At 31.2% G+C, this 19,165-nt stretch overlaps 1 protein-coding gene across 1 annotated transcript; it reads right to left on the bottom strand.

The window, feature by feature from the left end:
- Nucleotides 1–4,279: 4,279 nt before the first annotated feature.
- On the bottom strand, nucleotides 4,280–7,169 carry LOC132314543 (probable trehalose-phosphate phosphatase 2). Its single transcript, XM_059813394.1, has 8 exons — nucleotides 6,975–7,169; nucleotides 6,546–6,686; nucleotides 6,319–6,390; nucleotides 6,057–6,182; nucleotides 5,789–5,845; nucleotides 5,406–5,507; nucleotides 4,940–5,158; nucleotides 4,280–4,823 (listed from the first exon to the last, which is right to left on the bottom strand). Exons 1-8 carry the CDS (start codon nucleotides 7,167–7,169, stop codon nucleotides 4,674–4,676), a joined length of 1,062 nt encoding a protein of 353 aa, XP_059669377.1. The 3' UTR covers nucleotides 4,280–4,673.
- Nucleotides 7,170–19,165: the final 11,996 nt, after the last annotated feature.

Here is a 19,165-nt window from a genome sequence, read left to right on the forward strand (position 1 = left end):
CAAAGATGGAAAATGATTCATTAATAGATTTTTTTAACAAGTTTAAGAATGAATTAGTTGGATGTGACAACCAATTCCCTATCAAATTCTCTATCTTATACTCCACTGCTTAGCTACTTTGATAAAGTTTTTAAAATTGTATACCACAATTCATTTATAGAAAAAAGAAATAGCGAACTTGCTATTTTTTTATTTAATTTTTGTTCAACGAAAATCTTATACTTTTTATTCATATTTAGGATTGAGCTCTCTTGTATAACGGGTGGACGCTTACCCAATTATCTAAACGGCTAAACTGTTGGATATTGCTACATACCCACCTATTTATACATTTTTTACTTTTCATCTAAATTCGATATGGGACAAATATTCCCTTATAACATTTTCTCTCATCCGAACTCGCAACACCCTCATTGCGGTCAAATTTTCTGTCTGTCTGAGTGACTCACCCAAAAATCTTCCGGATTGAATAATTCTGCGTACCAACCCATTTACTCCTTTTACTTTTCGATTTTAATACGAAACAAATAACCCTTCTAACACCATCCATCCTCTTTCAAAATATAGGTTATATGATTGGGCTGGAAGTGGAACTTGAAAATTTACTTTTGGTAATAAAAGTGTTGGATCACACATGGGCAATTTTCTGATGTGGCATAAGCCCTTCTTAATGAACAGATTATGGTTTCCACGTAGGATAACTGCAGGTCATACAACACTTATCTTTATCCATATATATCTATATATATATTTGTAAATACTGAAGAATCACTGGAGAATCATACCAATATGAATCCAGCAAGCTAGCAACTATTTTGACCAGTTAAAGTCAATGTATATCTGCTACTAGAGTGAGTATATACTTCAAAGTTCATAAAGAAAGCATCTATAATGGATAAATTTAGAAACAGGCATTCCAAGTTAATTTTTTTAAAAAAATAAAGAAGAAATTTTTAACGTTAACACTAGGTAATGCATGTCCTTAATTTATATATTTTGCCTCTTTGCAATTTTGCATCTCCTTCTACCATTGAAAGACAATTATACATAGTGACATGTACGTATATATGATCTATATATCTATACATTATGTAGCTGAACACAATAGGTGTGAAAAGTAGAAGCTAGGTGATGCATTTACGTACAGAAAGAGACAATGGTGGAAATTTGAGCTTTCTTCAACTATACGCTACACCAGACAAATTGGAATGATAATGTTGTCAACTTTTTAGATCTGGACACAAAGTCTACGTTTCGCAGGGAATATTTTTGTACTATATAGGACGCATGTGATCGAGTGAACTGAAGTACATTGTCTTCCACCATAGAGCCAATGTCTTGCACCACGTGTTGAGAGTTGATGCATTGTTATTAATGAGCATTTCAGAGAATGGTTCTTTGAATGTAGTTACGTGCATCCACGTACAACTTAAGTTATACATGGTGGATGCGGGAGCGGGAGAGAGACATATTTTAAAAAAATTTTAAGCAGGAGCATCGTGAGAGAGCCGCCTTATAAACTTATAAAATATTAATAGTATATATATGTTTTAAATAAATTTCATACAAATAATAACAAAAAAAAAAAAAAAAATTATACATAGAGAAGGAAAGATAATGAGTTAGTCGGCCATCCTTATTCCTTGCTCCTTAGAGCATCTCTAATGCAAAATGCTATATTTTCATACCAAATCTATCTTTTGAGAGGAGCTGTCAAAATGCTATATTTTGACAATTTTGTTCCAATGGTACATTTCATCCAAAATGCTATTTTTTGATATAATAACCATTCTATATTTTGAGAGCCCATTGGAGTACTTTATTTTCATTTTACTAACTTTTGACAATCTCAAAATATGAGAGATTTTTTTAGAGCCTATTGGAGTACCTTATTTTTATCCACTTGTTATATTTTGAGTTTGAGAGACCATTTGAGAGTTGCTATATTTGACAATACTTTTGACAATCTCAAAATATGAGATGTCTTTTGAGAGGTCATTTGAGTACCTTATTTTCACCCACTTGCTATATTTTGAGTTTGAGAGGCCATTGGAGAAGCTTTTACCTGTTATTGCTCTTCTTGTAAGAGTAATACAAGAAATCAAAGACTTTGTTCGAATCCTTCCTTTAGTTTAAAGAGCCCTAAACTTGATAGCAGTGAAAAAATGAAATGTTTTAATTTTTGGAATGAGAATAAGAGTGAATCAGGGATACAAGAAATCAAGACTCAAGACTTCATTCTTTCCATTCAAAGAACCTTACAATAGCAGAAAAAAATCAGAGATTTAGAATATGAAAAGTTATTCCTTCCTTTATTTCTTTACTAATAAATATTGAAGGTAAGCTATGTAGCACGGATACGGGATACGGATATGATACAATACGGATACGTCGACACGTCAAATTTTAAAAAAGTAGGACACGGGTGCGGCATGAACACGGCTACATAATAATATAATTTTTTATTATTATACATCTATTCAGTAGTAGTATTATAAAATTTTAATTCATTTATAATTTTTATACTAAGAGTTGTTCTGAAGTGAATTAGAAAATGAAATTATGTCATTATTGTAATCATTTTTATATCATTATTTCACTTCTTTGTCATTCTGGTATTCATATTATTTTCAAATTTACTAGGTAAACTTGTGTTAAAAATGTCCGAGAAGTGTCGACGAAGTGTTCAGGAAGTGTTGGTGAAATGTCCGAGAAGTGTCAGTGAAGTATCCGAAATAATAAAATTAATTTTTTATTTTTGAACACGTATATGAAGTGTCGGACACGTATTCAAGGAGTGTCCGACACGGGCACGACACGGGTACGACTCCTTTATAGAAGTGTTCGTGCTTCCTAGAAGGTAAGTATTATTAAATATGAACTCTATTATTATATTATTTGACCTATAAATGACATACTTTACTAAATTAAACTAAATTGGTTGGTTTAAATTGGAGGTAAAATTGAAATTTCTCAAGATTCACATTAAATCCGTGAATTTATTTTCCAGAGTAGTCGAATTCTTGAACAAAAGAAGGTAAGTATTATTAAATATGAACTCTATTATTGTATTATTTGACCTATAAAGGACATAGCTTACTAAATTAAATTAAATTGGTTACTTTGACATAATTAACCTTATTTGGTTGGTTTAAGTTGGGGGTAAAACTGAAACTTCTCAAGATTCACATTAAATCCTTGAATTTATTTTCCAAAGTCGTTGAATTCTTGAACAAAATATGCGATTTTTCCTTACACAATTCGTCGAATTAAATATTAAAAATCGGGGAATTCTTAAATTAAATCCGCGAATTTAAAAACATGAGACCGTGAATTTTTTACGAATTCGCTCTTAAACCGCCGATTCGCGCACTGAGCAATGGAGCGCAACGAATTATGTGACTTAGTGTACAACAATATATATATATATATATATATATAGTCTCAAAATTCCTTGAAGCTTAATTTGTATTCCTTGTGACATGTTACTACGATATATTATTTGTTAAAAATAGTATAAAGTTCATGCATATAAATTATGGACCTATTTATTATTTTATATATTCACTATATTATTTGTTAAAAATAGTATAGAGTTCATACATATAAATAATGGACCTATTTATTATTTTATTTTTTATTTACAACTCATGATTAACATTGTTTCTCATAGTATATTTTAAAATTTCTTTCAAATACTATATTCCCCAGTATTGAAATTGGAATTAGAATTAAAATTAAAATTAATGAAATTAAAAAAAAAAATTTAATTTATAAATTTAAATTAAATTTATTTTTTAATTTTATAATTTTTAATTTTAAAACTTCAATTTCAGAAGCACAGCTTGAGTCATTACCTAAATTAATGGTGGCGTTAATTCCTGTTGTATTCAGTCGTTACAAAGTCAAACTTTGCATTTGTGACTTGGATGGATGTAGGATGATGACATCAGTCATGACATGATGACCATCCTTTAATTTTTGAGCATGCTTAGAGTTTGGCAAGCCAAGAGTGGCCTAAGGCCCTGTTTGGAGAAAAGGACCACTAATTTCTTCTTCTTTGAGTAACTATGTTTATTTATTAATTTATTTTCTTTCTATTTATTTATTTAAATTTGACTATCTATCCCATTCATCTTGATTTGAAAAATGTGAATTCTTGAATTTAATTTTGTTTTGAGATACGAAGAGAATACTGTAACAATCACCAAAAAAAAGTACTCCGTTAGAAGTTAAAAGCCTATATATGTATTATTGGCAAAAGCCTATATATGTATTATTAGCAAAAGCCTAAATTTACCAATAAAAAGGTTAAAAGGTTGATACAATTAATGGCACTGTTGACAAAAGGAGGAAAGAAATATTACATTGAAGAACTAAAACACTTGAACACATATATAGTTTCCCCAACTGGACATTTGAGGATCACATCGTACATGGTGATTCAAAAAGGCACCAAATAGGTATTGATAATTTGTAGAACTCAAGCTATCCTTATAACTAATGGTTCCTTTAACTATCTTGACGTTTTCCCTATATAAATCAGAAAATGTTTGGGAGTCTGGATTTAGACTCTCCGTCCATACTCATGTAAATATAAACTATGTACACAAGATCAACATACATCTGGTTGTAAAAAAATACCCAGATTTTAAAAAAGAAGAGTAATCGAGTTACTGATCAGAAGAGCTCTCTCTCCATCTTGCTAAACGTATCAAGAAATAGAGCACTTCGGATGGGTCACAGAGAGAGTATGAAGCTACAGTGTCCCTTGGGATAGAAGATACAATAATTGGATACCCTTGTCCTCTACTTTGTAGAACCTACAAGAGTACAATCAATTAGCAATTATGGTTTATTATTATTATTATTATTATTATTATTATTATTGGTGATTGATTTTTCATTGAATATCAAGTTCTAAAATCAAGTTTAGTACCTTAAAGGCATCCTCATCAGTCCGATCATCGCCAATATACACCGGAGAGACGTCATCGGAGTTGGCAAACCCTAGGGTGTCAAGTAAATATTCCAGGGCATGACCCTTGTTCCATTTTATTGAGGGCCTGATTTCCATAACCTTTTTGCCCATTGTGAAGTGAAAGCATGAATACTTCACAAGCACAGAGTGCACTATTTCTTCTAATATGCTGTAATCCTGAATATTAATGCATGTGCAATACTTTTAGTTTTTCTCATTTCTTTTTGTAGCTAGGCAATATATAAAAGTAAATGCAAGAACGATTTCTATGGACTTTGATTTCAAAAAAATCAATGGATGATTATTATTAGATCGTTATATATATATATATATATATATATATATATATATATATATATATATTCTACTTTCTTCAAGTGAAAACATTGCAAACAACGGTGATGATATTGAACTGTGCAGTTACCTCTTCTTGGACTTGTCGGTAATGTACAGAGATGCAGAATCTATTATCCTCTATCATGACACCTTGTATTCTACTGGTTTTCTCCTCCAATTCAATTAACATCTGTTACCAACAACAAATGAAATTATACATGAAACAATTAAAAGAATTGAAAAAAAAAAAAAAAATGGTAAAAGAAAGAAAAATTGACAACTAATCCATAAGAATATGCCTATGTATGCCTTAAAAAATGAGAAATTTGAATGCAGAAGCAACTTCAAGGATCTAATAATTTCCCACTAGATAAAATATTAATCATCAACCTCAACTGTAAAATTTTTTTCTTCCAAAATTTGAAAAAGAATAAAAAATAAATAGAAGGGTCACTCAGAAGGACTAGTCACCTCTTTAATTGCTGGCAAGAACTCTTGTGCTGGTTGAAAGATAAGAAATTCGTTTCCCTATAAAATTTAAATTTCATGTCACTATTGTGAAAATTAACATTAATGAATATGTTTTCAATCCAATTTAGAACTTGTAGAAAATATTGGGGAATGCTGAAAATTTCCAGCTTTTGTGTTAGTGCATATGAAGCAAAATTACCAATTTGTTAGATTCATCAATCCCCAATTACAAAGAATTCAAGCTTTTGAACAAATTTCGGGCACCAACCTTATTATCAAGGGCTCTAGTTTGGTACTTGCCATCATAAGAGTTCAATTGTCTGGGTGGTCCCATTATATCCATCCCATGACTCCCAGCATAGTACACCTCATCCAACTTTACAAATTCATATACCTTCAAAACATATACATATACATACACATTACACAAACACATATTATCAAGCTTGCTTAGTCTAATGTAATGGTGGTCATCGACTACAGAAAGAGTTAGAGAAGAGTCTGAAGAGATCGAGGACTCATATGTTTACCTTGTCTCGGCTCCTCCCGCTAATTATAGCCGTTGGAAAGTGCCTAGCAACTTCGCATAGTGCAGAACGCATCTGCATATAATTTCAAAGCTCTATCAAATTTATATATTTTCAACCTCAACTATTATACAGATACTGTGTGTATGGCAGTGTGTGTATGCAGACGTCTGCAAAATTTTGTTTTGCAACATATGGCAGAGACATAACTATTAACTCGTATTATTTACCCGATCAGACATGAAGGCACGATCAGGGTCATTTACAATGGGTGAGAGGGTACCATCATAATCTAAAAACACGGCGATCCTCTTCCCTTTCGTGGCACTCATCATATCTTTAAACGAGCTCAATGCAGAAGGGTGTTCATTCTGTTTATAAATAAAAATGAAAATGAAGGTTAAATATTGCTAGTGAACTATTTTTACCAGTGATATGAAATTTAATTACTTAATTGACAAATGACTAGTGCACACTATACTATGTAGCTTGAATAGTCATGGAGAGTCATTTTGTGAAATCTTCAACAACCGTTTTTGGTCCTTATATAAAGGCAAGACTTTAAGTTTATGCATGCGATGTATATAATTCACCAAACATGCATTGAAGTATTACATTCTAAAATTAATTTAGTATTTAAAAATAAATAGAAAACTTACCAACCAAGAACTATAATTTTCGTCTGCAACATGTGCTTTATTAATGCTACGATCAGCAAGGTTTGGCAAAGTGAGTTCACCACCGTTATAATCATGTCTTGCTTTTGAGATGGATTCGGATTCGAAATCACTGGTTTCGGCAAGGAACCTTTGAAATCCCAATGCCTGGTAAAGCTTTGTGAAAACTCTCACCATCTACTTAACAAACAAAAAGAAAAAAAGAAAAAAAGAAAAAGAAAAAAAAGAGAGAGCAAATAAGTTTCTTCTTCCTTTAAATAAGCCCTAAGCTATACAAACATTTATGCTGAAAATAGAGGAAGATATTGGGTCATGAATTCCTAATTTAATTCTCTGCTTTTGCCAATGTGGCATGGCAAGATTTTAAAGTAGTCAGAGCATGCTCAGAATCTTTATTTGGAGTTAAAAATAAAACAGAATTGGGATGTCAGTAGTGTTACTCATAAATTACATCATGTCATAAGTAAAAATGTGCATCGTTACATGTTATAATTTAAATAGTCGAGTATCGTTTTAAATGATGCAATTTAATTAGATAATGATAATATGTGTTTTTTTTTTTTTTCCCTTATATTGGTCAGGAGAAAATGAATGTAGTGACTAGTCAATTGTCACGTAGTCTTCCTAGTGTGTAGAGAAGTATAAAGTGTGCTAAAATAATTGAAAGATTTTAGAATATTGGAGAACTGAGAGATATTTGTAAAGTTTATAACAGATTCTAGAAGAATATAGAGTTATGTAAAATTGTAAGAAAAGTTATAGATAATAGATAAGTTACTTATAAATATGTGATAATTTAGAGATGATGAGATATGTGAAATTATGTGAGGATGTAATGTGTAACCCATGATTATAGTAAATCACACTACATTTTTATTCCGTAGTAATAGAAGTTTTCCTAATAAGTGAGCGAAATATTTTTCACTTTATCAATAATCAATATCATTAAACTGGTAGAAAATTAAGAAACAAAAAGAAAAAACAAAGAAGATGACTAGCATATACAAAATTTATTATGAAGCCCACTAGTGCACAGCGCATGCAATGATGGGTGTAAGTTATTCTATGAAGCCCACTACTGCACAGCGCATGCAATGATGGGTGTAAGTTATTCTATGAAGCCCACTAGTGCAGAGCGCATGCAATAATGGGTGTAAGTCATTGTATTTCTGTATGGGCTAATAAGGACTCATCACAACTGTGGAAGTATTTCTTGACCCACCTGAAGTGTGATGGAATGATCCATCCATGGTGAATTGTGGCTAGAATGTGAAGTTAAATGTGTTATTACATTATTATATATTTAGAAGGTGAATTTTAATCTACTATTATTATACCATTTTAACCTCCTAAAAATGAATAAATCATAGTTTAGTTTCCCCTATTTATTCTTTCTTTATATTGAAAGGGAATAATCTCTTCAAATTATTGTTTGTGCTAAAAATAAAATTAAAAACTTTAAGATTATTATTCAATACAATTCTCCTTAAAATATAAACAAAATTTGTATAGAAAGCCTGTGATGCAATCCACTAACAATGCTTTTAATTTCAAATGTGTTACTGTAATTTGGTTCTTGATGATATTTTTATATTTAAATTCAATATTAATGTTAAATAATTTGTAATTTACTCGCTTGTGCGACGAATCTTTTTTACTACAAAATACGGTCATACAATTTACAGTACAATATATAATACAAATTACATTCTTCACAATACTATATGCAACATATATAATTCAAATTACATACTTTTACATAAATTATATATTCATAACTAGCAATAATAAATAAGTTAATAAGTGGTATTTTGAAATTTGTAGCAGTTAGTTATAATTGTGACCATTACTAGTATATATACAGAAGGCTACTCCTCCTTTCATGATCCAAAGGTTATGATTGTATTATTAAAATTCCTGGTTAATATTTGGTTAAGATTTAGTTTTGAGAACTTTCCACCTAAACATATATGTAAATTCTCTATTCTTCTACCATCTTCTTCAATCTATCAACTTCTATGAACTTTTAATATTTTAAAATCTCTCTCTACAACATTTCGTACTTATTTCTTATTTAAAATTTTGAATGAATAGCAAAAAAAAAAAAAAAAAAAAAATTGTTGATATAAATATATATGAAATAATAGAGAAAAAAAATAGTACATAGTTCAAATTTTTGCTACTAACTATATATTTAGACCATACAAAATCCGTTAGACAAGAATATTAGAACCACTCAAGTCAAATTGAGTTGACTGTCTCACGCCTAATCATATAACCCAAGCCAACATGTAGTTACTATGATATATGAAGATACACATCTATTTCTACATAAATTATAAAAATAATAAATAAGTTAACAAGTCCTATTCCGAAAGATCGTTTATAGCTCAGTAACAATCTTTTGAATATTTATTTCAACCAAATTTTACTTAAATAATAATAATAATAATAATAATAAGAGTTAGTTCAACAAATAAAAAATAATTGAATTTTTTTTTTTTTGTTTTTTATTCCCTCACTCAATAAAATAGTGATTAACATCGAGTATGCATATCTTCCCATGCAATCATCTTACAAGTGTGTGTAAATCATTCAATAGGCCGCTGGACACAAAAAGTTTAAGAGATAGTCACTTTCGGAGCACTATCAAATTGAAAGTGATTACATAAAAAACAAAAAGAAAACAATGGAAGAGCAGTATTAATATCAAATTAGTCAGATTCGATGACTCAACATTACCTGGCTTAAGTTGAAAAGTTTTCTCAGTAGGGGTCAATCAATTAATGCACCTAAAACAGACATGATAGGACTAAACGATCAATAAATTAACTTTATAGTACTTCAAGGACTCTCTAACCTCGGTCCAACAACATATGCCTATTGATGTAGAGCCTAATAAATAAAACAACATGCCTACCGATGTAGAACCTAATAAATAAAATCAATCTCTCTCGTGAACAAAATAGCAAGATGGGAGGGATTTACAAAAATAAAATTTTATATATATATACACGGAGTATACTTTTAGTATTTAAGAGCATTTTTAATGAGTTGGTAAAAAAAAAAAAATTGAAAAGCATTCTAGGAGCAAATCTTAAAAGAAGACACTACTACATGTTTGAAGGAAGACAAGACGGGTACTAAGAAAAAATGAGATTTTTTTTTTTTTTTTTTTAAGTTCAAATATCTCTGAGTGAGCTTTCAAGCTAATTTAATAAAAGCAAAATTTATGCAAATGGGTTTTTCTAGGAAAATGAAATATATATATATATATATATATATCAGTTTCTGTAATGAACAAATACAATAAGAACATGGCTCTTACCTAATTGTGGGTCTTAGGTAAAAAGAAGAAAATTTCCTGAAAATATAGGGAATTTTCTAGCATCAGCAACTTCAAAACAGAATTTTCTACATATAATAACAAATGGTACACTTGTTTCTTGTCAAATCAAAGAGAAATGGATGAAAATAAACAACTTTTGCAGCCAGTTTAAGAAATATTTCCTCAAGTTTAACGCAGGATATGGCATGATTGTAAAATGTTTCCTATGAAACAAATACCTGCCATCAGTTACAAATAATATCAGCTTTTTTAAAAAGGTCACTAGATAATTAAAAATGTACATGTCTTCTTAAAAAACAAAAAATAAGTAATTAAAATATAAATATTGAAGTTTAGGGATGAAAAATAAAAAAAATAAATCATAGAAATTTTTGTAAAAGTTAGGACATTTTTACAAGTCAAAAGAGGCAGTAATAAAGAGACTTGTCTTACAAAAAGTTTACTAAAATATACAGGTTGAGACTCTCAAATATATAAATATATAATAGAAGTATAGTTTTCTTAGAACGTAGTACAGCTTAATTTGTACTAGAAAAACTATTGATCCAACTTACAAAAGATATTTATTTGTAATAAATCAGCTTTGGAAGCCAATGGTCGTTGCCACCCACAGAAATAAAGCCAGTGGTTATTTCTTTTGTATTCACGTGACCCGAAAACCCTAAACAATGTGAACATATACAACTAAACGAATTTAATTGATCCAGCTTTCTGCTTTTCAAAAAAAAATTGTTTGTAGTTAAAAAAATTATAATAATAAAAAATTGTTGAGATTGAATTAAACAGAAATGTGAACATATTGGACGTCGGTCAGAGAAACAATTGTTTTCCAAAAAACAGAGCAAGAGGACAAAGATTACGTGTCAGGAGCAGGGGACCTTTGAAAATTCGGATGAAAGACAAATCTACACGCGCTTTAGACGCAGACAGAGACTTATTAGAAAGTGTCTCTACAAATAGACACACATAGACACAACACGTCTTAGTCAAAGAAACTACTTGGAATTGAAAAATATACAATTTTTTTTTCTACAGTAATTAAAGTAAATAACAATGTCTTTGACAGAATTGCCCCTTTACCGACTTCATTTCTGTCCGCGTCTGAGCTTTTGGGCTCCTTTTCCTTCCGAGAGAGACCCTTTCTCTGCCTATCTTATTCTTATGCCATGTACGCAGGAACGGAGCGAGGATATAAGGTAAAGTAAAACAGAGTGAAAATAAATTTTGGGAGATAATAATTTATTTTTTAAGAATTTTAAGGAAGTAAAAATAATAGTTTATGGATATATTATTGAAAATGAACAAATTATAAGGATAAAAATCAGTAGGGCAATTTCCCCGACTTGTATACATATATATTGCTCTCCGCATAAAGAAAGAAATTTATAAAAAATATTACAATCAATAAGTACCAACTAAAATTCATGCATGACTAGACCAAAAATGAACAAATTAAGGAAAATGGCTATTCCGCATATATAGTGTATTCATTTCATGGCATAAAAATAGAACCACATCTCTCTTGTGACGAAGAAAAGACCATAGTGTAGAGCTCAACACCAGATTCCCCATCAACGAGGCAATTACTCTAGTAAAGAAGGAGAAAGGTTAGAAGGGCAATTTTGGCACTTCATTGTTGAGTTAAGATGTGGAAAATGTGACCAAGAGGAACACAATTGGTTTGGAAGTGAGAAAACTTAGAAACAAATTTTTTTTTTTTTTAAAGTAATAGAAAAGCAATGAATATGAATATACAGTCTTTGAATGCATTAAAATGAGAACTATAAATTACGGTAATATATGAACATTTTATAACAGTGAAAATCATAAATTTTGATACAATGAACATTCAATGCATTTAAAGTGAAATCCATCAATTACTGTAGATCAATATTTTGTAATTGATCGATGCATTAAAGTGGGATTCATAAATTTTAATTACTGCAGTTGGAAATTTTGTTTGAAGTTTGACACAATTTTTTTTTTTTGGGTAGTTGTTTTTTTTTTATTCTTTTTGACCATTCAACCACTCCATATATTCAAAACGTCGCACTACCTTTTCTACTTTAGAAAGGTTGAAGCTTTTTCATTGAGCGTGGGCACCACTCACTGGTGTGTATGCCATGCATGTAGTGACATGCACCTTCCACGAACATGTGACTTATATGACAAGTTAGCCCTTTGTTTGGTTTTCCGATAAAAACATAAAAATACTACCCTTTCTTTTTCAGGACGAGACTTAATTCAAGACGGAGAGAGTATAAGAAATAATGCAACTGATTTTGTCATCAAACTAGTTAGGAGTTACTTAAATGCAAAATTAGGATTTCTAGGCTTCCAATTAATTAAAAACAAAAACACTGGACACAAGATAAGAATTTTAACTTCGTTTTAAAATAGTTTGGAGGACTTTAAAATTAAGATTTTAATGTTATGTTTGATTGGAGGGATGAATTGAGAAAAGATGGAAGAGGGGAGAGAAGAACTGACAAGTCTTCTTAAATTTGGTTCGAAGGAAAATAAAAGGAGAAAACAAGGTGAAGAAGAGAAAGCAAAGTGTTTTTACTTTAAGCCTTTTTTTGTCTGTCCGAATACCCAAGTATATAACGTATCAATTTTAACCTTTACCAAAAAAATACTTGTTTGTTTTATAATATAATATAGGATATATTAATAAAAATTCACTTAAGTATATTAATAAAAAAAATATATAAAAACTCACCTTCCCAAACTACTAAATAAAAACCCACTTTTCTCTATCATTTCTACTATTTATACAACTAAATAAAACCATTCCTCCTTTTTCGAGTTAAGTGATAATTTTTTACTTTTCGAAATAAAAGATCAAGAAAAATAAAAAAAGGTGATAGATTATCTCTCAACATAAAAAAAATGAGACGGTTACGTTCTCCGCCGTCAGATATAGTAACTGATTTTCAGGTCGTTCCATCAAAAGTGACATCCGAGGGCCCTAATTCACCCACCTACCACCCACCTTCCGCCGACTATTAACAGTGCCAAGACACAAATTGAAACACCGATAAGTGGACCCTACCTCCTGTCTCATCCAAACTTCTCACCGTCACAGTAATCACAACCGTCCACTCGTTCCCCTGATCAAACTTACCTTTCTCTTTTTCTTTAAATTTTTAATTTTTTTCTAGAAAAGATCGAACACACTGGTCTACGTCAACATAGTGGTAAAATATAAAGCAGTCCTGCCACTTTTGTGGGCCTACTCGATCGCGGGCCTCATGGGCCCAGTCCCAGATCGGGGCCCATAACTAACCACGCGTGCGGTCCAAATACCACAGGAAAAGATTAGTAACCGCTAAAAAGCACCGGAGGCATTAACAACAATAAATACAGTGGCGCGTGTGTGATAACGTAAACAATTTCCGGATTGTACGGAAGACCTAAACAACCCACGCGCGTGAACGTCGCGTGGGATTGACTGCGGTCTGATATTCTCCACCGGAGAAGAGGAAAAAAACGACCACCACCAACCAACCGCTTTTTCGTTTGCTACTGCACACAGAAAACCGGCGCGTTTTTTATAAAATGCTCCGAAAACACAACAAATATTAAACACACTATGTAACGGTTAAACGGAAAGACCATGCCATCGGTTTTGCGGGTAAAGAATAGGACTCGGTGAGCAATAAAATTCTACCGGCTCAGGCAGTTTCAGGCGAGCTGTCGGAGATGAAAATCTCCAGAAAATCAAAGAAATGTGTTCATATATGTGAAAAAACAAATAAAGTAGGGGATTCTTAAATTATAAAATTAATTAATTGACAAAAGTGTGAAATTGCGAGTAAAATGAGGGTTGATAGGATTGAATGCAAGGCGTGAAAAGAGAAGAGGAGCATGTAGAGAGAGTAAAATGAGAGAATAACTTACTGATCTTCTGCTACTCTGAGAATCGGAACCTCCTTGAAATTGGCAGCCACAGAAGTTTGAGGTGAAGAAAATGAGTTGGGATCGATAGCTAGAGATCGAGATATATTTAGAGACAGAGAGAGATAAAGAGTTGTGAGATAAAGATATTGAGAGAGAGAGAGTTGGGAGAGAAAGGAGGAGGAGAGAGGACGGTAACGAAGGGGATATATTTATAGACAGAGGAAGAGGGTTTTAGGGTCCTGAAATTTAGTAAATTGCCTTTTTGAGTTTCCTTGCATTAATTGTAATTCTCAAAATTATCTGCAATATCCTTCTTAATAGTTTACTCAAACAGCTACTCACATTGACCAAAATATCCTTAGAATTACGTAAAACAGTAAATTTTGGTCTTAGCAAGTTTATAAAGTTTATTTAAGTGACCAAGCCTAAATAAAATTATTCTAGAGTGACTATAAAATAAAGAAAATACGAATTAGTTATCAAATTTAAAACTTAATTGTTAATAAGTGACAATTTCGTATTTTTTTTATATTTATAAATGCCCTTTTCACCTTTCGTCCGTTCTCTATAGACCCCTCTCTTTCCACCACCACCGTCTCACCATTCTAGGGTTAGGGTTTTAACAATGCAAACAATACCACAACCATCATCTTACACTCCGTTCAATCCAAGCCCCTCTGGCACCTTCACCACTATCTCTGCGCACGGTGTTTGCACTTGATTGTTAGGGGTACACCATAAGTCCATTGGTGGGATGGTGTCATATTGGTGGTAAGTATAGTCAACGTCAATAAGGTCTATTTGTATATTTATAGGTTGGTCTTCAAAGAAATTGTGTTGCGATGGTAGTGTTTTTTCACTTTTTTTTTTTTTAACTCATAAGCCGTGAAGCATAGAGCACTTTTCGAGAGTGAGTTTTATATAGGATTTTGTTAACAGTGTTGTGCTGCTTGATCTCAATGCCCAATTCAGTAGGGGCTTTGATGGTATAAGATGGGTGAAGGTATGATAAGGAATGCTGCGTTCAGTAATGAGAAACGTTTCTTATTTTTTGTTATCAACCCCCAAAAAGGTAAAACGAAAACAAAAATCAGGTTCAATAATATGTTTTTATTTTTCTATAACAGAAAACGTTTTTCATTTTTGTGAATGAAAGAGAAAACATAAAAAAGATGTTTCTTATATTTTTGACACTGTAGCGCGGAAACGTTTTCACTATTGTTACTATACAGATACTATTCATTTCAAATAAAATTCATATTATTTGTGTTATATACTAAGTTACATATTAAAAATTAATAAAATATATATATTTTTAATATAGAATATATTAAATATTGTACATTATTATTTATTTGATAAAAATATATTTTAATATATAATATATTAAATAATAATGTAAATTATTTTTTGTGACAAAATAATTTTTGATATAGAATATAATGTTATTAAATTATTATGCAGTAGATATTTCATATTATTATATACCATATCTATATTATATTATATGTAAATATTAAATTATAATTAATTTACAATATTATAACATATATATTATTTAATATTTTTTCATTCATAATAAATTATCATATGCTAAATATATTATATATCACATAATAAATGTATACATCATGCATATGCATGTATTTATATACATAATTGGTGGAAGTATTTTTGTCTTACTATATTTAATTTTGTACTTATGATGTATGGGGTGTTATTAAGATTTGTAATTTTAAATTGAAATTTGTAGATTTATGCCTCTCTAATACTAATGGAAACAAGTGTCATGCCTGAGTGGTTGGGTTTGTTTCCTGTGTCCGAGAGTCCATGTTCAAGCCATCTACCATCCCCCTCTAATCACTAATTCCAAAAATTCTTACAATGAAAAAAAAAACAAAAATAAATAAAAATAAAAAATTAAAGAATATTATGTACATTTTGTAACAAATATGCATTACTAAACACTGTTAATGTTTTATGTTATCAAATTTGTGGCAACAAGTGTTAATAAATATCATTTCTGCTTTCTATTTTCACTCAAGAAAGCAAAATTAGGTTTCTGATTTATTAAGGCTACAAAAACAAAAAACGAAAACGTTACTAAATGCATCCAAAGTTAGAATAGACTTGATCAACACCGGTAAGAATCTATTTTACTTTGGGTAATTTACACAAACCTCCTCTATGGTTTGCCTTAATTACAAGGACCACCCCTATTGTTTCAGCAATTACGCGGACTTCCCCTAAGAATGAAAATAATCTACACTGACCTCCCTCCCGTTACGATCAACGCCAGTCAACGACAAAAATTAATGACGTCGTCTACTATTTTTTCCAAAATTCTTAAAATACCATTGTCTATATAATTTTATATATATATATATATATATATATATATAAATTTATACACGGATTAAATCATCACCGTTGGATATAAAAATATAAAATACATTTTTAACTACCAAATAGAGTCAGACGGTTACCACTTTAGGTGTGCCACTTTAGGTGTGCATGCATTTTCTTGCACACTAGGGAGTAAGAGAATAATTCTGTGTATATATATATATATATATATATATATATATATATAATACAAATATATATAACTAGTTCATCAATGGCGGAATTTTGCCCTCTTCCGATAAACTGACGTGGAATCGGGAAGCCGACCACTCTACCTGATGATGCTGGAGGCACCGAATCTCCAGTGGGCCTTCATTCGCAAGATTTACTCTATCGTTTCCCTTCAGTTACTTCTCACCATCACCGTCGCATCCATCATCGTTACCTACCGTCTGATCGCCACTTTCTTCGTCTCCACCAGTGCCGAATTGGCTCTCTACATCGTGCCCATCATCATTCCGTTCATCGGTATGTTTTCAATCGACACTTGATTGAAACAATTTCTGAAACAGTTGATGTGATTTTCTTGATTTCTAAAATTTCTTTTACTTGCATAATATCCTGAATTAAGAAAAAAAAGAGTGATACTTAAAGATAGTCAAACGACGTTGTGAGTCTCTGCTCCTTCGTTTGAGTACAATACTCTGCAATGCTCCTGGATTCGAAGTGATGATGCTCTGACTAACACAGAGCTTAGAATGATGAATCAAAGGCTTCTAGGTCTGATTTGGTGGGAAAAATGGACCAGAAGAGAGTGGACCATCGCAGTCGTCGGATCCACCACACTGATCTTGGCTTTCTCCCTCCTCTCCAATTCATGGACCAAAAATCTCTCCACCACTGATTCTGATTGGGTCCCTTAACCTTGTTGCATAATGCCAAGAACCACCACTGATTCTGATTGGGTCCCCTTAACCTTGTTGCGTAATGCCAAGAACAGAGACGCCTGTAATCCACTCTTTCGAAATCATATGCAATACACATACAAGCATATATACACGCATAACCACGCACTTATATATATGTGTATATTATATAGTTACATGTATTCTCCACTGGTTTCAGTTTGTTTGGATGGGAGTACTCCTGGATACCATTTTCAAGTGACCTCCACTTACAAATGGGAAGAAGAACATCTCCAATTTGCTAGATTCTGAGTCCATGGCTGCCTAAATAGAGAAAGTGAAGATAAAGAGAGAGAGAGAGGCAATAACTGACACTGTGTATAACTGATGATGTCATGCCTACTCAATAATTTACCGGGTAGTTTAGTAATTTTTTATGCCAAAAGAGGGTATTTCAGTAATTTTGACAGTTTGTTAGTGTATTTAACGGCCTGTCACACATACGGGAGGTTTGTGTAGGATATTTTCAAAAGTAAGGGAGGTTTACATAATTTCTAAAATAATAAAAGTAGTCTCTGTAAGTATGACAAATCATAGGAAAGATTTATGTAAATTACCCTTTTACTTTAGATCAAGAGAATAGAAATAAATACAGCGGATTTTTCAAAGGTGGAGTTACGAGTTCATTTTTGTAAGACGGATGTGAGACCACCAATAAAGCACGTGGATAGTGTTCTGTTGGTTAGCTCCATGGCTAGTGAAATTGATTAGATACCTTTGTGCTGAGATGCAAGGGAAATGTAATTTGGCTTAAATATATTTTTTTAAATATATTGTGTAATTAAGAAACTTAAAGATGTGATTTTTTAGACATAATATGGTATAAGGCTACGGTAAAGAGAGGTTGCAGTATTTCATTAATGAATTAGAGAGAGGAAATGTTGTTTTAGAGAAAAGGTAGATTTGTCCTAATTCATTATAAGGGAATTTTACGACAGGAAAAAAAAACTCATATGAGTACTTATACGCATTTAAGCTTTAAATTTGGTCATTTATCTTTACTTTATAATCACATTAGAATAATTTTGTTTAGGCTTGGTCACTAATATCTAATTTTTTTTCTAGGGTAAAAGTGTAAAAACGTCACTATTATACAAAAAAAAACACCACTGCTATTTAGTATGTGCATATAAATCCTTAACATTTAAAAAATTGTAGCAAATTTCCTCCTAATCATTAATTTTGACCATTTTTTCATACAACCCCCAAAATACTATTTTTAAAAATGTAAATTAAAATTAGAAAAAAGTATTAACTAATTTTTTAAATTTTTCTTTAAGGGCATTTTAGTTATTTCACTCTTCTGGGTATTTGCACATTCTGTATATAGTTAGAGGTTTTTTGCACTTTATCATTTTTTTATTATAAAAGATCGAGTGAAGTTATCAAATAATTATTCTTTTACAATAGCATGAGTTATTTATATCCATTACTGAATATATTTAGGGTAAATTACACACCATCGATCTGAGGTTTGCCCTATTGATAACTATATATATATTGGGACATTTTTTTAACAATGACACCCCTGTTAGAAATTGAATCCAAACAGCCCATAAAAGATGTGAAAAGTCAACATCAAGTTTACACAGCTTAGCAATTTAAAACAA

The sequence above is a fragment of the Cornus florida genome, unplaced genomic scaffold (assembly GCF_030987335.1).
Source record: "Cornus florida cultivar Cherokee Brave unplaced genomic scaffold, ASM3098733v1 CherokeeBrave_3.0.0_Hap2_Chr06, whole genome shotgun sequence".
NCBI lineage: Eukaryota > Viridiplantae > Streptophyta > Magnoliopsida > Cornales > Cornaceae > Cornus > Cornus florida.